At 43.4% G+C, this 21,007-nt stretch overlaps 1 protein-coding gene across 1 annotated transcript in view; it reads right to left on the reverse strand.

The window, feature by feature from the left end:
- The window catches only part of ipo4 (importin 4), an 89,244-nt gene that overhangs the window by 64,760 nt on the left and 3,477 nt on the right, over positions 1 to 21,007 (reverse strand). Inside the window, exons 2-9 of the mRNA XM_072270013.1 lie at positions 18,795 to 18,881; positions 18,054 to 18,133; positions 15,920 to 15,961; positions 14,124 to 14,253; positions 12,046 to 12,225; positions 11,563 to 11,628; positions 7,621 to 7,722; positions 4,753 to 4,836 (exon numbers count right to left, since the gene is read on the reverse strand). Of these exons, the coding sequence (XP_072126114.1) occupies positions 4,753 to 4,836; positions 7,621 to 7,722; positions 11,563 to 11,628; positions 12,046 to 12,225; positions 14,124 to 14,253; positions 15,920 to 15,961; positions 18,054 to 18,133; positions 18,795 to 18,881 (771 nt within the window). The remainder of the gene's footprint in view (positions 1 to 4,752; positions 4,837 to 7,620; positions 7,723 to 11,562; positions 11,629 to 12,045; positions 12,226 to 14,123; positions 14,254 to 15,919; positions 15,962 to 18,053; positions 18,134 to 18,794; positions 18,882 to 21,007) is intronic.

The raw sequence follows: 21,007 nt of genomic DNA on the forward strand, positions 1-21,007 counted from the left end.
CAGAAACAATGGGAATATAACCAAAGGGATTTTAACTTTCTTAATATTATCTGAGGAGGTGGCAGGATGGAAATATGTCCCGAACAAAGGAGGTGTAAGGTGCTCTTTCCTCTGCAGGTCACTCCTGAGCAAGGTGTAGCACTGGCTTAGACCCCCTCCCCACCCTGATCAGGGTCACGTGAAGCCACGGGAGCAGGTGGTGGATGGTTGTATGAGCAGCTGGTGCATATCACAAGTGACAACTAACTCCAGGTAGACAACCTCTGAAGAATATTAATAATGGGTCACTTGTCTTGTAAAAACACGGCCCAGAAGAAGACAATGGCAAACCACTTTTATAGAAATAGTACTATTAAAGTGGGGGCTACACTTGACCTCCTCTAAGGAAATGAGGCTAGGCAAGTGGTCAACGTGTTGGTGGGGGAAGCACAGACACCGTAATTCTATTGGTTTTAAAACAGTTATGGAATAAGATAGAACTACAGTGCCTATAAAAAGTATTCAGCCTCCTTGGAAGTTTTCATGTGTTATGGTTTTACAACAGTGAATCACAGTGGATTCAGTTTGACTTTTTTTGACACTGATTGACAGAAAAAAGACTTTCATGTCAAAGTGAAAACAGATCTCTACAAAGTGATCCAAATTAATTACAAATATAAAACACAAAATAATTGATTGCATAAGCATTCATCCCCCTTTAATATGACACACCAAATCATCACTGGAGCAACCAATTGGTTTCAGAAGTCATATAATTAGTTAAATGGAGATCATCTGTGTGCAATCAAGGTGCTTCAATTGATTGTAGTAAACATATACCTGTACCTGGAAGGTCCAACTGTTAGGGGCATTAAATATCTTTGGGTGTCTATTCTTGTGGTGTTACATGGCAATCTATGTTGACCATTTATATTTGTTCAGTTAGATCAGACCTTGATTATGGCTGTGTGGCTTATGGATGTGATACAAGCACATTGATACAAGACTGTTGTGGTACAGTAAAGTTGTCTCCTGTTTTGGATTTACTGGCTCAAATGGGACAATTACCCTTACAGTTGTGGAGGTTGAAGTTGATATTAATGTACTGGATTAATTTGAGGGGACAGAGGAATGATCACCCTGTTAAAAGTGTGTTGGGAGACTGTCAAGAACATCACAAGAAGAAAGTTTTTAGTTTTGGGTGGCTCAGTTCTTATCACTAGGAATATGGGTTTACTGGTTTATGCAATATGTAACTGGTTTATGCAATATGTAGCTTTTTTGGTAACCCCACTTTGGTTTTTTACAAGACTTCTGTTGATTTTAGGTTGCATGATTTAATGAAGTCCAAGGATTTGGATATGCCTGAGAGTCTGCTGGTTCATCAATATGTTGAGGAAAACTATTGTAATATGTTAACTAGTTTTACTGATGAATCAAAAGATAATTTAACTGGGAATGTTGGTGTAGTTGTTTTTGTGCTTGAATTACAGGTAACAATAAAGAAATGTCTTATTAACTAGTTATCAGTATACACAGTAGAATTGATTGCCAGCATTTTGGGCTTATAGTGGGGGGAGGAAATCTGTCCTTGCAAAGTCGTAATTTGTTCAAATTCTTTTTCAGTTTTGACTATTCTTAAAACCGGTCATTCTAGCAGGAGGTCAGATTTTCTGCTGGAAGCTCTTCAAACTTTATTTCATATTCAAAGTATTGGTCTACATGTCCTCTTCTTAGGGTGTTGAAGGGAATGAGTGGGTTGATTGTTTGGCCAAAAAAGCTGTTAAAAGTTCAGCTGTGGATATAGACATTCCACTTAGCAAATCAGAAGCAAAGGGACTGGTGGGGCTAAGAATTAGGGGATTATGGCGAAACGTGGGAAAATGGCATAAAGGGAAAGACTTTTACTGAATACATAAAACTGTTGGGTTGATGGGAGAAGGGGGTAAAACCAGGGAAGGAATTATATTGACTCTGCTTAGAATTGGGCATGTTTAATTATTTCTTGTATCTTGTTGGAAAACATCACTCTGAGGTGTGTGGGTTTTATCATCATTATGAAACAGTTGAGCATAATATTTTACAGTGTGAAGCATACAAGGTTGAAAGAAAGCAACTGCAGGCTGCATTATTAGTTTTGGGGTTGATAGTTTTCATTTAAAAACTTTACTAAATTATGGAAGTGACCACAAAATTTTCTTTCATTATTTATAGTTTATAAGGCTTTTTTTTGGGGTAATTTAGTTTTCATTTGATAAAGAACTAGTGGGGATTTTATTTCCCTACTCTCTACACTACACTCCAGTCCAGTTAGAGGTGCCAACCACCACTAAAAATCAGAAGTAGAAGATCCAACTGCTGGTGAGTCAGTATCTTGGCAAAAACTACACCATGTAGACAAAAGAACACACCAAGCAACTTTGTGAAAAGGTTATTGTATGCAGGAGATGGATACAAGAAAAATTCCAGGTCACTGAATATCCGTCGGAGTATAGTTAAGTCAATCATCAAAAAATGGAAATAACAGGGCATAGCTGTAAATCTGTCTAGAGCAGGCCATCCTCAAAAACTGAGTGACTGTGCAAGAAGGGGACTAGTGAGGGAGGCCACCAAGAGACTATGATAACTCTGGAGGAGTGACAAGTTTCAGTGGCAGAGATGGGAGAGACTGTGCATACAACAACTGTTCCCTGGATTCTTCACCAGATGCAGCTTTATGGGAGAGTGGCAAAGAGAAAGCCACTGTTGGGGAAAATACTCGAAGGATATCTCAGCTGGAGTTTGCCAGAAGGCACGTGGGAGACTCTGAAGTTAGCTGGAAGAAGATTTCTATGGTCTGATGAAATATTGGTGACCAGTGGTGTCCCACAAGGATCTGTTCTGGGACCTCTACTTTTCGTGATTTTTATTAATGACCTGGATGTGGGGGTAGAAGGGTGGGTTGGCAAGTTTGCAGACGACACAAAGGTTGGTGGTGTTGTGGATAGTGTAGAGTATTGTCGAAGATTGCAGAGAGACATTGAGCTGAGAAGTGGCAGATGGAGTTCAACCCGGAGAAGTGTGAGGTGGTACACTTTGGAAGGACAAACTCCAAGGCAGAGTACAAAGTAAATGGCAGGATACTTGGTAATGTGGAGGAGCAGAGGGATCTCTGGGTACATGTCCACAGATCCCTGAAAGTTGCCTCACAGGTGGATAGGGTAGTTAAGAAAGCTTATAGGGTGTTAGCTTTCATAAGTCGAGGGATAGAGTTTAAGAGTCGACATGTAATGATGCAGCTCTATAAAACTCTGGTTAGGCCACACTTGGAGTACTGTGTACAGTTCTGGTCACCTCACTATAGGAAGGATGTGGAAGCATTGGAAATGGTACAGAGGAGATTTACCAGGATGCTGCCTGGTTTAGAAAGTATGCATTATGATCAGAGATTAAGGGAGCTCGGGCTTTACTCTTTGGAGAGAAGGAGGATGAGAGGAGACATGATAGAGAAGTACAAGATAATAAGAGGAATAGATAGAGTGGATAGCCAGCACCTCTTCCCCAGGGCACCACTGTTCAATACAAGAGGACATGGCTTTAAGGTAAGGGGTGGGAAGTTCAAGGGGGATATTAGAGGAAGGTTTTTTACTCAGAGTGGTTGGTGCGTGGAATGCACTGCCTGAGTCAGTGATGGAGGCAGATACACTAGTGAAGTTTAAGAGACTACTAGACAGGTATATGGAGGAATCTAAGGTGGGGGCTTATATGGGAGGCAGGGTTTGAGGGTCGGCACAACATTGTGGGCCGAAGGGCCTGTACTGTGCTGTACTATTCTATGTTCTATGAAACCAAAATAGAGCTTTTTGTCCATCTGACTAGGCACTATGTTTGGCGTAAGCCAGACACTGCACATCATCAAAAACACGTCATCTCTACTGTGAAGCATGGTGGTGGCTGCATCATGCTCTGGGGTTACTTCACTGCTGTAGGCCCTGGAAGGCTTGTGAAGGTGGAGGGTAAAATGAATGTAACAAAATACAGGGAAAGCCTGGAGGAAAACCTGACGCAACCTGCAACAAAACGGCAACTTGTGAGATTTGTTTTCTAGCAAGTTAATGACCCCAAGCATAAAGTCGAAGCTACACAGGAATGGCTTAAAAACAACAAAGTTTATGTCCTGGAGTGGTCAAGTCAGAGTCCAAACCTCAATCCAATTAAGAATTTTTGACTGGACTTTAAAAGGGCTGTTCACTCATGATCCCCAAGCAATCTGACAGAGCTTGAGCAGTTTTGCAAAGAGTGGGGCAAAAATTGCTGTGTCCAGATGTGCAAAGCTGATAGAGACCTATCCTCACAGACTCAAGGCTGTAATTGCTGACTTGAAGGGGTGAGTAATTATGCAATCAATTATTTTGTGTTTAATAATTGTAATACATTTAGACCAGTTTGTAGGAATTTGTTTTCACTTTGACACAAGGGTCTTTTCTTTTGACCAGTGTCAAAAGAGCCAAATAAAATCCTTTGTGATTCAACATTGTAAAACAATAAAACAACAAAACAATTCACACAGAGGGTTGAGTTTCTGTGGGATGCTCTGCCTCAGAAGGCAGTGGAGGCCAATTCTCTGGGTTCTTTCAAAAAAGAGTTAGATAGAGCTCTTAAAGATAGCAGAGTGAAGGGCTGAATGGCCTATTCCTGCACCTATTGTCTAATAAAACATGAACATACCCCACCCCTAAGGGGGGGGGGGTTTAACACTTGTTACAGGCACTGCATATCCAAAATCCTTCTCACCTTCGCCTTCAGTTTGATGAGGAAGCTCACACATGACAGGGCCTTCACCCGGAGGTTGTCCCCCAGCACTGGGTTTGCTGCAATCTGGTGGAGGAGAAATAAACAGTATCCTCAGAAACTGTCAATGGTTGAGCAATGGCCACATTTACACAACAGGTCCAAGGCAGATCTTGGGAACTAAATTGCCAATGGGTAAGCAACAGCCACATTTACAGAGTAGATCCAAGGTAGGTCTCAGGAAATAACGAGAATAATCTGACTCCAAGTCATGGAACAGGGACATTAAGACAAGTGAATAAAAGGTCTTGGAGCAGGAGAGATGGTACTAGGTTCTGATTTCTTGATGTCCCAGAACATGTTACAGGGAACTAAATTTACTGAACACACATACCGGTTTTTAGACCATTCCTTAGTTTAGGCCCCTTTATTACCCAGTCCCAGATGCTCAAATTTTGTTCCATTTCTTTTTATCCAAGGTGTTCTGAAAGTCCACATACACCATATGGTTCCCATTACTAATTCAGCTCTATACAACTTCCCATCTCTGCACAGATGTGTTAAGCCTTGTTTAATTTTCGTAATCCACACTGACTCTACTTATTATCCTTTTACCACTTACCCAGTTCTACCTTCCTCAGTTCACACATTAGCTGATTCCAGGCTAACTGATCTGCAGCACCCCTTCTTTCCCTCTCTTGCCTTGCTTAATTGGCAGGATTAATCCATGGGAATTCCGAGTACCTCCAGAATTTTGGAACCTGACAACCAGTGATTCCGTTAATTGTTGTCCTCGCCCCTTTCAAAACCTTGGATGTACTTAATTATGTCCTGGCAATATATAGGCTGCCAGTCCCATTCATTTCTGTAATCATACAACATAGACCATTTGGCCCACAATGTTGTGCCAAACCAGCTAAAAAGTAAATCAACAAAACGCAAACACTAATCCCTCCTACCTACACAACATGCATATCTCTCCATCTTCCTTACATCAATCGCCTCTAATGTATTTTCCTCTACCACCATACCAGGAAGTACATTCCAGGCACCCACCACTTTCTGCGTGAAAAACCTTACCCTCACATCCCCTCTGAACCTACTCCCTCACCTTCAATGCATGCCCTCTGGAATGAGACATTTCAACCCTGGGAAACAGATACTCTCTGTCCATTCCATCTATGCCTCATGTAATCTTGTCAACCTCTACCAGATCTCCCCCCAGCCTCTGATGCTCTAGAAGAAACGCAAGTTTATCCAGTCTCCTGTGGTAGCACGTGTCCTCTAATCCAGGAAGTATCCTGGTAAACCTCTTCTGCACCCTCTCTGAAGTCTAAACATTTTTCCTACAGTGGAGCAACCAGAACTGTATGTAATTCTCCAGATGGGGCCTAACCAGAGTTTTATAAAGTTGCAACATAAACTTCTGACTTTTGTACTCAATACCTTGAACAAAAAAAGCAAGCATTCTACAGGCCTTTTTAACCTGATTGATCTGTGCAGCAACATTTTAGGAGCTATAAACTTGGACCACAAGATCTCACTGCTCAGCAACACTGTTAAGGGACTTGCTACCTCCTTGCATTTACCTTACTGAGGTGAAACACCTCACATTTATGTGTGTTAAATTCTACCTGCCATTTCTCAGCCCTTATCTGTTACTGATCTGTATTGTGCCCCAAGCAGAGGTCCCAGCACAGATTCCTGCGCAGCTCCACTAATTACAGACCTCCATCTCAAATAGGTCCCTTCAACCACTACCCTCTGTGTTCTATGCACAAGCGAGTTCTGAATCTAAACAGCCAATTCACCATGGACCCCATGCATCTTAATTTTCTGGATTAGCCTCCCATAAGGGACTATCCTTATACTGCACTAATTCCACAGTACTGTAATTTCATTCAGCTCCTTACTCTCTCTTGCTCTGTTCTTCTGCACTATCTCAGAGAGGTTCTTTGAGGATTCGGTGAAGGAAGACACTAAAGTGTAGTTTAGTTTCCTTACTACTTCCACAGATTTCCTCCTGCCTCAGTCTGTAAGACACCCATATTAGCTTCAGCTAATCTTTTCACTTTTACGTATCTGTACAAGTTTTTTTTACAGCCTTTTTCTGTGTCCTCAATCAAATCCTCTCCTATTTCACTTTCCCTGTGTTGATCAATTTCTTGGTTCTTTACTTTGTAATACCATTTTTAATTTCCCTTTTCCCATAGCTGGATGACTTTTTCTGTTGAATTACCAGTATAAAAGAGGTATATATATTTGTTATAAAGACTAAACAGTTAATTTTTAAATGCTAGTTGGTACTGACTTACTGTAATATATTTTAACACAGTTTTTCAGTCTACCTTGGCAACTTTGCATCTCATAGCTTTGCTGTTTGGTTTGTTTAGATTAAGGATCTTTTTAATTCTTTATTAAGATTTGGTTTAAGAAAGAATCAAAACATTTTGAATCTTCCAACAAAGTTTGCTCAGGTTATGGTCACTCCTCAAGCACCCAATTACTGTAGTTTCCATGGCACTGCACAAGCTGTAGAGGTACTTGCTAATGCTCCATTCACAGCCAGTGAAGCAGATTTAAGCTCCCTCTGTACTGTCCAATCGAACATTCCACTGGCAGGGAGCATCAATGGGCTTCGACACTGGCTTGTCAAACACACTCACTCAGATCACTGTTCACATTGCTGTAAGCCCAGCTTCACCTTAGAGAAGAGTTTGATCACTGTTTGCACAGACAGGCAGAAGGGTGAGACTTTGCACATTGCTGGAGCCAATGGAACCATAACCCAAGGTGGGACAGGAAGGACTGGGAAGAGGCACAGAGCCAACAAAAACTCATGGCCGCTGGGCAGCAGGCTCTTGCACTGACCTCCAGGCAAAAATGGACGATCTGGGACAGATATGGCACGATGATTGATACTTCACTCTCCATCAGCTCATTGAAGACTTCCATAGCTTCGATGGCCTGATCCTGTAGGAATAGAGGGAGAGAGCTGCAGTTGTGGTAGGAAGCAAAGTGAAGATCATATACCTATAATGCAGTTGTAGGTACAGAGGAAAGCAGGGATCCCTGAACTGGAATAACTTCCTGCTTCTCGATAAACTGCTCTACAATGCCACCTACAGGTAAGGATAATCAAAGAATGCCAGTCACCACCACTACTTGGGAACAAACTGCTGGATCTGATTATGAGAACCCCATCTCTTTCTCTCCTTTCCTTTCCTAATGTTAAAGTATACCTAGTCCTCATTAAGATTTTGGTGCTTTTGTGATCCAAAGGTTCTTTTAGAAGTCAAGAATGAGGCATGAAACTTGTTGGTTACAGTAATTTATTAAGTGTCATAATAACGAAGAAAAAAGACAAAGCACAGAGAAGTTGTGGTCAGTTTATAGTGAAAACCAGCTCAGATTAGACAAATAACATAATAGCAGCATTTGCTTTGGATAGTGTTGGGGTAACTGGGTCTCTGGCATTGAGCTTGGCTCTGTGGTTTAGAAGGGAAGTGGGGGGGTGGCAGAATGGAGTGTAGTAGTGATAAAGGGATTCAAAAGAGGAGCAGACAGGAGATAGCGGGATGAAGAGAATTGGGAAGCTTTTAAAAACCAACAGAAGGCAACATTAAAAAAAAAGCAATAAGAACAGAAAATGTTAAATAAGGTAAGCCAGCTAACAATAGAAAAGAGGATACCAAAGTTTTTCTAGATATATAAAGAGGGAAAGAGAGGCAAGAGTGGATATTGGACTGCTGGAAAATGATGCTGGGGAGGTAGTAATGGGGGACAAAGAAATGGCAGACGAACATAAATATTTTGTAGCGGTCTTCACTGTGGATGACACTACCAATATGCCAGAAATTCAAGTGTTGGGGGCAGAAGTGAGTGTAGTTGATATTACTCAGGAGAAAGTGTTTAGGAAGATGAAAGGTCTGAAGGTAGATAAGTCACCTGGACCATTTGGACTACACCCCAGACCCAGAAAGAGGTAGCTGAAGAGATTGTGGAGGCTGTTGGCCAGAAAGAACTACAGTATACAAATCAGTGAATTTGAATGAATCAAGGACAGGGGAAGCAGACAGACCAATTGCCTTTGTTCTTGCCATGAGGGAGGAGATGGAGGCTGCCATTTTATGAAGAGACTCTGTTCTTCATTTTGAGCTAAAGTCGCTTGGCTTGATCAGTGTTTTAAGGTTGATACATTGATGCCTCAGGTAATCTGCTGAACTAGGGATCATTTCCAAATTAAGAAGTTATTTGTGAGGTGTTCTTTGGTTGGATATAACATGCAAGTTTTTAACTGTTGGGGTCTGAATCCATTCTGCATGATTCAAGCTGGTTGCTGATTGAGAACAAAGAGCCATAAATTACAGATTGTCACTTGCTGAGAAGGGTGCAATCATTGGATGCTGGCCTGGAGCAGAGCCAACAAAAAGGTGTTAAAGACCAGTCACATGACCTACAGCCAGTGACACTGGAATGCAATATTTGAAATGATAAGAAATTAATATCAAAGCAGATGCTTCAAGTGTTCTGGAAGTGGTAACTCTGTAGGAGAACAACCATGGCAGACGTGAGGTGTCCCACGCTCACGTGGAGATTCAAAATGGGACTGTGAAGAACATGTGGCCAGCAGCAGAAACTCCTTTTCGACTAGTATTATACTTTCTGTTCTTCGATTGTTTGTGGCAGGTCAGGAAAACCTAGTTGGTGTGCTCAAGGGTATTGGTTGTGCTCTTCCATTGAGACAATAAAGGTACTTTTCGCATTATATGCAAATGGTTTGGATGACGAAATCAATGGCGTTGTGACCAAGTTTGTAGATGATACGTACTTTATATGAAGGTAAGTGGAGAGGCAGGTAGTGTTGAGGAATTCGGAAGTGCAGAAGGACTTACACACAACTGAGAATGGGTAAATAAATGGCAGATGAAGGGAAGTATATGCTCATGCACTTCAGTAGAATGAATAAAGGCATGGACTATTTTCTAAAAAGGGAGAGAACTCAAAAATTGGAGGTGCAAAGGGACCTGGGAATCTACGTGCAAAATTCCCTAAAGGTTAACTTGCAGGTTGAATTGGTGGTAAGGAAGGCTAATGCAATGTTAGCATTCATTCTGAGAGCATTTAAATAAAAAAGCAAAAATATAATGCTGAGGCTTTATAAGGCATTGGTCAGACTGCACTTGGAGTATTATGAGCTGTTGTGCTGGGATTGGAGATGGTCCAGAACAGGTTCACAAGGATGATTCTGGGAATGAAAGAATGAACATATTATTAGTGTTTGATGGCTCTGGGCCTGTACTTGTTGGAGTTTAGAAGAATGAGAGGGATCTTATTGAAACCCCTTGAATATTGAAAGGTCTGGGTAGAGTGGATGTGGAGAGGATCTTTCCTTTAGTGGAGGAGTCTAGGACCAGAGGGCACAGCCTTAGAATAGAAGGCTATCCCTTTCGAAGAGAGATGAGGAGGAATTTCTTTAGCCAGAGGGTGGTAAATCAGTGGAATTCATTGCCACAAATGGATGTGGAGGTAATCATTGGGTATACTAAAAGTTGAGATTGATTAGTAAGGGTGTCAAAGTTCATGGGAAGAAGGCAGGAGACTGGGGTTAAGAGAGAGAATAAATCAATCACGATGGAAGGGTGGAGCAGACTCAATGGGCTGAATGGCCTAATTCTGTTTCCATGTTTTATAGTTTCATTCCAATAAGAACAACCTATGCAAGAGCCAATCAGTGGTGTGACACTTGCTGCAGAGAAACTGCTAGAAAAATCATTGCAAAATTCACTGAACAATAAATTACAGTACATGTATATAAGTGACTATATACAAATACAACCAAGTGTAGGAAAAGTTAAACTATGAGAAAACTAGCAATTTTACTCTTTAATCCAACTTCCCACAGAGAGCAGACATCCATTCACCAAATACCCATCTCACTGTTATGTGTACAGATTTAACATTAACAGTAATTCCCAGCACCAGAAGTACTATTGTTCACAGCACAACATTCCAGGAAGCAAAATACTGCTTAAATGTTCAGAACTGCAGCCAAGACTCAAATGAAATCAGACACCTAATTTGACAATCACGTTCAGGGAGGTGGATAATTTATGGCTGAAGGCTCCCTCAACCCACCCTCAGACAGCAATGATCCCAACAATAGTGCAGCAGATCCCAGGCCAGGGAGGTGTAGGGGAGTGGAATGCAGTTGGAATTATGCATCTCTGGTCAGGAAATCTAGGGTGATGCTGGAAGGAAGTTTACAGGGGACTATCACCCAAATGGCCAAGAGAAGGATTCAGGCCCTGTAAGAACAAAAGCAAACAAAATGCACGTGGGTAACATGAGGCTGGTTATTTTCTTGGTAAATCTTGATTGTCTTTCCTTTTTCCTAGGGAAGGGAAATCAAACACTACAGGGCACAGTTTAAGGTGAGAGGGGAAAGATTTAAAAGGAACCTGAGAACTCAGAGAGTGGTGGATATGTGGAACGAACTGCCAGAATAAGTGTTTGAGGCAGGTACAATAACAACATATAAAAGACTCTTGGACAGATAAATGGATAGGAAAGGTTTAGTGGGATACAAGCCAAATGTAATCAAATAGACATGGCATAGATGGGATGGGCTAGTTGGGCTGAAAGTCCTGTTTTCGTGCTGTATTACGCTAAGACTCCAATGCTCTTACTAAGCATGCAAAACTGGTAAGCAGAGACAAAGGGGTCATTTAAAGGGCTCACGCAAGTTGCAGTTCAATACTTCACTGGCCAGGAGGAACTTGCAGCTTCCTATTCTCTCATGATTTGACTCACCTGATTGTGCTGTATGAGGATTTGAATGGCAATCAACAGCTTTGGGATCATAGGACGCATCATGTTCTGCAGAAGGAAAAGAAGCAACCTTGTCAAATTGCCCCACACACTGTCTCCCCCCTCCCCCCACAAAGCCAGGGAGTGATGGGAGTGAGATGGCAGGTCCCCAGAACTGCTCATCACCAGCAGTGCATCACCAACAGACACTAACCATGTAGTTGAAATAGAAAGAAATATGCAATTTGCAGCATCAGATCAACAGAAACCAGACATGCGCATTCTGTGCTGCAATTTCACCAAAAAGGCCATTGAGCCCACTAAGTGTCGCTTAATCCCCTAGATCTATTGCTGACAATAGCACAGACACGTGTTCAATGGGTACATAAACACTAAACTTCAACAGGGCTCACTGGAACTGCCAGTGCAGGGTCTTCTGCGTGGGAGGCTGCTTCACTTTTTGGAGAGGACCTAGCCCACACTCACCATCTCATCGGTCCCCATGTACGACACCACCGTGGTTAGAGTCTGGATGGTGTAGAAGACAACTAGTGGGTTGTCATGATCCTCAAGGGTCTGGTGGAAGAGCCGCATCAGCTCGCGGAAGTGACGCTTGAAGGAGTCGGTGCTGATATCGACCACGGTGCTCAGCAGTAGCATCCCAACCTGAGGAATAGAACAGGCAAGGAGATGCACTGGTTACTGGCCTGCTAATCAGAACTTTGCTAGAGTGATCACTCCAGTGACATGATCCAAACACACATCTCTTCCCCCCACCCCAGTGCCTAAAGTCTCAACACCTAACCAGGCTAGGCCTTCTGGCTGTAGATACCATAACCCTCCTTCCTGGCATCAAAGGAAGGTAGGTTTGCTCAGTCTAGCCTTTCACTCTCTTTATTCATCTTCAACATCAGCAAGACAGAGAATTTGATTGTGGACTTCAGGAGGGGGAAGTCAGGAGAACATATGCATTGAGGGATCAGCAGTGGAAAGGGTGAGTAGCTTGGTGTCAGTATCTCAGAGGATCTACTTTGGGCCCAGCATTTTCATGTAATCACAGAGAAGGCACACCAATGGCTATGCTATGTTAGGTGTTTGAGGAGATTTGAAGTGAAGATTCTACAGATGTACAGTGGAGTGTATTCTGACCGGTTTCATAACAGGCTGGTAATCTGGCTCTAATGCACAAGATTAAAGAGGATACGGAAGCAGTCAACTCAGCCAGCTCCATCACAGGCATAATTTTCCCACCATTGAGGATATCTTCAAAAAGTGGTGCTTCAGAAGGTGGCATCTATTATTAGGGACCCTCACATTCTGGTACATGTCCTCTTCTCATTACTACCTTCAGGGAGGAGCTACAGGAGCCTGGCGATGCAAACTCAATGTAGGAACAGCTTTTCCTCTGCCATAAGATTTCTCAATGACCCATTAATACATGAACACTACCTCTCTCTTACACTATTTATTTTTATTGTACATTAGGAATTTTTTTATGTCTTACACTGTACTGCTGCCATAAAACAAATGTATCACAACATAAGTCAGTGATAATAAATCTGAAACTGATTCTGGCTAATGTATATCAGGAAAATAGAGATGCTGGAATTCCGAACCAAAAATAGAAAATTTTTTTTTCTGTGGAAGGGGGAACAGGGTTAAGATTTCAGGTCGGAGATCCTCCCTCAGACCTTCCTGATCTGTTAAATGCTTCCAATGTTTTCAGCCTTTACCCCTTAGTTTTCAATGTACAGGGGAACACACATTCAGTGTGACCAAACCCTAGTCAGAACCACTTCAGCTGTATATTGTTCTGGCTGCTTCAGGAACCACAATCTGATAAACGGAGAAAAAATATCAGTGCAAGAAAAGGGGATAAAATTTCAGCACTGGAGCCCACTGCTGTGCAATATTCTACTGAGACTCTGCATCCAACCCCCATTACACCCCCCTTTTAATACATCCCTGCACAGATTTCGAATGCTGCTGACATTTGTTTTCCATCTCCAATTATTGCTGAACTGAAATGAAAAGTCAACAATACATTTTGGGGAACATTTAGGCTGGAGCAGGTATGAATTTCAGATTCTCCTTTGCTGAGAGACAGTGGGAGATCAGACAGGGTTTTAACATTAATTCAGTCTTTTTATGGCCACTGTTACTGAGAATAGAATTAATTCCAGATTTAATTAGTGACTTGAATTTGCTGAATACCCAGTTACTGTGGGAAAGTTTAGAATGGGTTAGAGCTCTGCCACCTAGCCCAGTACTGTAGCCATAGTACATCTACCTACATCTATATCATTGACTCCATTCTCCCTGCGAGGGCAGGCTCTTCATTCCATCTGCATTTTCTCATCTAAGAAAGGGACCTGAGGGGCAACCTCTTCACACAGTATGTATATTGAACAAGCTGCCAGACAATATTATATGGGCTGCCAAGGAGCATTTTAAAAGTAGCTTTCCCTGCAGCACACCATTTTCAAGCTGACAACATCTGTACCATTGATGTGTACTCTTACGATGCCACCCCTCACCTACACCTCCCACAGCCATTCACATACCTTCCGCTCTGCTGGAACGCTGCTCTTAGTCCACTGAGTTATAAACTGAAGTAGTTGTGGCCATTTCTCTGGCGTTTCATGCTTGATGATAATTGCAGCCAGCTGAGCCACTGCGTGCCGAACTGTGTGCCTGGAAAAGGGAATGAAAAGAATATGAGGAAGTGCTGACTTCAACTTCCCTACACATCTCCTTCATGGTGATATATCAAGACTATACCTCTTTGACAGACTAAGCTCCCATCACACACTCCCAATGGTTAGGCACAGGGCGCAGAACCAGAACTAGTCTCATTCCACTGAAACCTGCCTTTCTCAACTTGACTACTCTACTGGCACATTCAATACCGCATTCCATGTTAATACTAATGCTTAAGATTGCTGTTCTCCAGATCGCCAATGAAACATCTCTCTGCTTCTTTCCCACTCACTAAAGCCTGGATTATTTTTAAGGTCTGAGTTACAGGTATATAATGTTGACCTTAATAAATTGACTTCATGTGAACAGTTATTTTATAGAGCACATAAACCTATAGTTGAAAACGTGCATGATGCTGCGCTCAGAAATGCACTGCTGTCTGTGCCTACATCCTGTCTGCATGGAACTGAGCAGCAGCAATGTAATGCCTGCTCACAATCTCACTACTGCCACTCTTCACTGTACTTGCTGGAATTTAGAAGGATGAGGGGGAATCTCACCAAAACCTTTCGAATGTTGAAAGACCTAGACAGAGTAGATGCAGAAAGGATGTTTCCTATGGTGGGGGAGTCTAGGACAAGGGGACAGCCTCAGAATAGAGAGGCATCCATTTAAAACAGAGATGTGGAGAAATTTCTTTAGTCAGAGGGTGGTGAATTTGTGGAATTTATTACCAGCTGTGGAGGCCAGATCGTTGGGTGTATTCAAGGCAGAGATAGATAGGTTGTTGAGTGGACACGGCATCAAAGGTCACAGGGAAAAGGCCGGAGAGTAGGGCTGAGGAGGGGAGAAAAGGATCAGCCATGATTGAATAGTGGAGGAACTCGATAGGCCAAATGGCCTAATTCTGCTCCTCTGTCTTATGATTTTATGGTATTTTCCATCTCAATGGCATCATTTCAGTCTTTGTGGTTTACAAGTGGATTTCCCAAAAACTTCTCAAAGGGTGGATACAGTACAGTTTGAGAGGGGCATAATTTCGACTGGGCATCAGTGGGAGTCATGGTGCAAGCAAAGACATGGCATGCAAGAAAGTTCCTAGAAGCACGGTTTTCCACAAATAATTCTATTTATAAGCCAATGTGGGCAAAATTCCAGACAACGCACAGAGTTTGACACATAACCAATCAGCAATGAGACATCCTCCCTATGGGGTGGGGGGGAGGGAGAAGAACGTTGACTCAGACCTTGAGAGGCCTGAGTCGGGCATTTTCATGCCTTACAAGGCACAGATTGCAAGTCTGTGTGGGGCGCCACACCTTGCACAGACACTAGAGCAATGTGTGGTTAAGTGCCTTGCTCAAGGACACAAACACGCTGCCATAGCTGAGGCTCGAACTAGCGACCTTCAAATCACTAGACAAACGCCTTAACCACTTGGCCACATTTCTGTAATGTCGACCAATCAACTGAATGATAAGTATATAAAGGTCGAGCATTCAGAGGACACACCACAAGTGAACAGCGCTCTGATGATGTCTCCTCGTATAGCGACAAAGCGTTTGCAAGTTGACTGCCAGGATCAGAGAGCTACTCAACCCAACCATCAACCTCCTGAGCTACACATTTCCCAACTTAATTCCAAAATTTGTCCACTTACTCATGTTCCCGCTGGAGAGACTGCAAAATCACCGGCTTCAAACTGGAGAGAAAAAAAATAGTGCGGGGGGAGAGAGGGAGAGAGAGAGAGAACCCGTTAGATCTGGGATGCCATACCAAGTTAAAACAAAAATTCCCATTAAATATACATAGTGAAACCTCCTCGACACCAGCCCATCACACACTCTTAAGGTTAGACACGGTAACACTCCTACTTCCAGGAGTTAGACAGAGAGTGAAATTCCCTTTATACCATCTCACCACACACTCTGAGGGTAATGATTACATTAGTGAGAATGAGTGAAGCTTCTTTAACACTGTCCTTGCACATGGTTTACTGACACTAGCTGGAAACAGTACAGAACTTTCTATAACACAGATCATCCTTATTTAAATAGCTTGAGTTACACGAGCCACTCTCTAACTACCCCTTCCAATTCTTTGACAACAAAGGACAAACTTTGTAATGAGGATCCTGGTTAGTGAATACAAGCTGCTGGAGAAACTCAACAGGTCAGACAGCATCTATCAAAGAGAATAAAGATTTCAGACTGATACCCTTCATCAGGACTGGAAAGGAAAGGGGAAGAGGCCACTTTAATATGGATGGAGTTTCTCTTTCCTAGCTCCCCATGAGCTTCTGAATCCAGCACATCAATCTATGCAACTTCTGCCATCTTCAATGGAATCCCACCACCAAACATATCTTTACTCCCCTCCCTTCCATTTTCCGCAGGGATTGCTCACTCCATGATTCCCTTCAAAGTTGTCGCACCCCACTGATGTCCCTCCTTAACCCTGCAAGCAGACTAAGTGCTTCACCTGCCCATTCACCTCCTCTTAGGGCCACAACAGTCCTCTTAGATGAGGCAACACTACAACTGCAAGTGTGTCAGGGTCTTCTATTGTAATTGGTGTGGCCTCATCTACATCGGTGAGCACCTTCACTCCATCCGCAACAGTGAGGATTTACTGGAGGCCAACCATCATAATTCCAATCCCCATTCTCATTCTGACATATTGAGTCCATGGCTTCCTCTGCAGTCATGATGAGGCCACTATCAAGTTGGAGGAGCAACACCTCCTATTCCAACCTGACCGTATGAACACCTTCCCCTTCTCTCCTTTTCCATTCCCCATTCTGGCACCCCTCTTACTTCATCCCTTCTCCTCACCTACCTATCATTTCCCTCAGGTGCTCCTCCTCCTCCTTTCACTTCTGTCCTTTCTTATCAGGTTCTTTCTTCTTCAGTCCTTTAACTTTTCCACCTATCACCTCATAATCATCCCTCCCCCACCCACTTCCCTCCACCTATTTTCTTCCTGCTTGCACTCCTTCCCCTCCCCTAACTTCTTATTCTGGCTTCTTCTCCCTTCCTTTCCAGTCTTGATGAAGGGTCTTGGCCTATAACGTCAACTCTATTGCTCTTCGTAGATGCTGCCTGATCTGTTGAGTTCCTCCAGCATTTTGTAACTCTGGATTTCCGGCAGCTGCAGAAAACCTTGTGTTCCTGGTAAGGAAAAACCAGGGGCTCAGATAATCTCACGCCAAGTTAATTTATTGGGAACCTCCCTTCTCCGGTGACTTTGTACCAAGGTCCTAAGTTTCCAACCCACTCCACTTCTTTGCATTTCCTCAGACCCTGCAACCTCCCCTTCAGTTGGACACACAGACTCATTCAGTCACACATAATGGAACTGGTGTCCTGGTGGTGGTGTGGCAAAACCAGGCGTGTCACCGGCTTTCTTACTACCTGACAGCAACAGCACCCAAAAACATATCACCAGCACAAATTTTTATGTCTAAAGCCGGATTTGACCTCATATTCCAGATGCGCCCCTTCTGTTTTGTCTGCAGTTTCCCTGGGGGAAAGGTCAAAACTGGACCCGTGCACTCACCCAGTTACCAAAGAGGGGAGCCCTTTGTCCTCTCTGCCTCAGGATGGGTTTGACTTTGAGTTAGTGTCTGACTCCTGACACATCCATTCCCCTAGAGACTGCAGCCCAACACTTTCTGGTGGTCTGTTCCACTCCAGGTCCCAGATGATAAGAGGCAATCATGCCCTCATTTATAAACTACATATCAGGTTAAGCATTATCCAACTTGGATCATATTTAAAAGGTCAATCACATACTTCTCCTTTAGATCAACTGAGAGCTTCTTCCAGTGCTTAGCAACTCTTCTTCTCACGAGTACTGCTGCAAACTGGCGGATCTAAAGCAGGGGAGGGGGAGAAAAGGGTGAGCTGCTGATAGCTGAAGAGAAAGTGAAGTGCAAAGGCCCCAGGAACAAAACAGAGAAGGGCTGAAAGCAGGTTCCACAATGAAGGCTTACTTCACATGGAACTGACAGTGGGTCAGCATTCCCACAGCGCCAGGAAAACTGTCTCAAATCAGCCAAATCCCACAATCCTATAAACTCATCTGGAAAGAAAGGAGAGAGTGGGCTAGACATGGAAAGGGTGGGGGGAAGGGAGTGAAAGAGAAAGAGAGGGGAAGAGAGAGAGAGAAGAGAAAAGAGAGAGATGAGCAAGAGAGAGAGAGAAAAGAGAGAGAGAGTGTGAGAGTGAGTGAGTGAAAGGGAGATGAGAGAGAGATCCAGTTAATCCTAGTGCTTTCACTCGCTCTTTTCCTACAGTCCTGCAATTTTTGCTTCCTTTTCAAGTATTTACAAATTCCCTTTTTAAATTTACTATTCAATCTGCATCCAAGACTCTTCCATTACCTTTCAACTCAGTCGTTTTGCTGGAAATATATCTGCTTTTCCCTTCTGCTTTATATCCCAATTTCTCTTAAATTTGCATCCTTGACCATCTTAGGCCCGTAATCAGCTTGCCTGAATTAACTCTGTCCAAAGGAAGTTCAAAGTGCCTTACCTGAGGGCTTGGTGCACTTGTAAGGATTGTGCAGAGAGCAGGGACCACTGATGGATCCTTAAATGCCTCCTTCAGCTGAGCCGTGGCCTGTGGGCAAGAGAAGAAATGATTTGCACGATCCACAGTACAATGAACCATACCACTCTACTGTCCATGTCTGCCTCCCCCTCCTCCTTTCGCTCCCAGCTTTGATGGAAATGCAAGGGTGTTTTTTACCTGAATCGAACTAAATAATATGTTGCAAACACGAGGAATTCTGCAGATGCTGGAAATTCCAGCAACACACATCAAAGTTGCTGGTGAACGCAGCAGGCCAGGCAGCATCTCTAGGAAGAGGTACTGTTGATGTTTTGGGCCGAGACCCGAGGACTAACTGAAAGAAGAGCTAGTAAGAGATTTGAAAGGGGGAGGGGGAGATCCGAAATGATAGGAGAAGACAGGAGGGGGAGGGATGGAGCCAAGAGCTGGACAGTTGATTGGCAAAAGGGATATGAGAGGATCATGGGATAGAAGACCCAGGGAGAAAGAAAAGGAGAGGGGGGGAACCCAGAGGATGGGCAAGGGGTATAGTGAGAGGGACAGAGGGAGAAAAAGGAGAGAGAGAGAAAGAATGTGTGTATATAAATAAATAGTGGATGTGGGGCATTAGCAGAAGTTTGAGAAGTCAATGTTCATGCCATCAGGTTGGAGACTACCCAGACGGAATATAAGGTGTTGTTCCTCCAACCCGAGTGTGGCTTCCCAGAATCTCCCAGTGGCCACACATTTTAATTCCACGTCCCATTCCCATGCTGATATGTCTATCCACGGCCTCCTCTACTGTAAAGATGAAGCCACACTCAGGCTGGAGGAACACCACCTTATATTCCGTCTGGGTAGCCTCCAACCTGATGGCATGAACATCGACTTCTCTAACTTCCGCTAATGCCCCACCTCCCCTTCGTACCCCATCCATTATTTATTTATATACACACATTCTTTTTCTGTCTCTCCTTTTCCTCCCTCTGACCCTCTCACTATACCCCTTGCCCATCCTCTGGGTTTTCCCCCACCTCCTCCTTTTCTTTCTCCCTGGGCCTCCTGTCCCATGATCCTCTCATATCCCTTTTGCCAATCAACTGTCCAGCTCTTGGCTCCATCCCTCCCCCTCCTGAATTCTCCTATCATTTTGGATTTCCCCCTCCCCCTCCCACTTTCAAATCTCTTACTAGCTCTTCGTTCAGTTAGTCCTGATGAAGGGTCTCGGCCCGAAACGTCGAATGTACCTCTTCCTGGAGATGCTGCCTGGCCTGCTGCGTTCACCAGCAACTTTGATGTGTGTTGCTTAAATAATATGATGCTCAGTTCTCCACACTAGCCATTCTTGAGACAGAGGCATTCCTTCTGAAAAGCTGTCTCCACAGGTTGCAAACTCCAGGTCACCCATCAGGCGTTGAGCAGCAGAAATTTCTTCCGTCAGAGTGGGTGAACCTTTGGAATTGTGCTCCATGGAAGCTGCAGAACCACCGTCACTAAGGACGGCAGATTTGTGTAGTTCATTGAACCAGGAATTTAGAGATTGGATGACACAGTAAATTCAAAGGTAGGGTGGATTAAGCTCGACTTGTTATACAGAATTGTAAGAATGGTAGCAGCCACCTCATCTCCTCCCACATCCTACACATTCTCTCATTTCAGACTTCTATCCACTTATACTGGAATGGAAGAAATACATTATCCTCTACTACTCGCCTTCTGGATCCTAGCCACCAAAGCAGAAATATTTTCACAGTCTATTTCACTCTGTACTCCGGGCTCTTGATCCCTCCAAGTCACTCTCTTCTCAGTCCCAACCCTTCATCTTAGGTTCCCTCACAGCCTCCTGAGCACCATCTAAATGCATGATCCCCATCATCCAGGCCATGACATCTTCTCACGGCTGCCATAAGGCAGGAGGTACAGAAGCCTTAAGTCCCACACCACCAGGTTCAAGGAAGAACAGCTATTTCCAAATAAACTCTGGTAATAGTACCCTTGGGGTATTATGTTCAGTTCTGGTCACCTCATTATTGGAAGTAGGTGGAAGAGGGTGCAGAAGACATTTACCAGGATGTTGCTTGGATTAAAAAGCATATCTTATGAATTTAGGTTGAGTGAACCAGCGTTTTTCTTTTTGTGGTGCAGGAGGGTGAGTAGCAACCTCATAGAGGCATATAAGATGCTAAAAGGCATAG

Source organism: Mobula birostris, chromosome 10 (assembly GCF_030028105.1).
Source record: "Mobula birostris isolate sMobBir1 chromosome 10, sMobBir1.hap1, whole genome shotgun sequence".
In the NCBI taxonomy this organism is placed as follows: Eukaryota; Metazoa; Chordata; class Chondrichthyes; order Myliobatiformes; family Myliobatidae; genus Mobula; species Mobula birostris.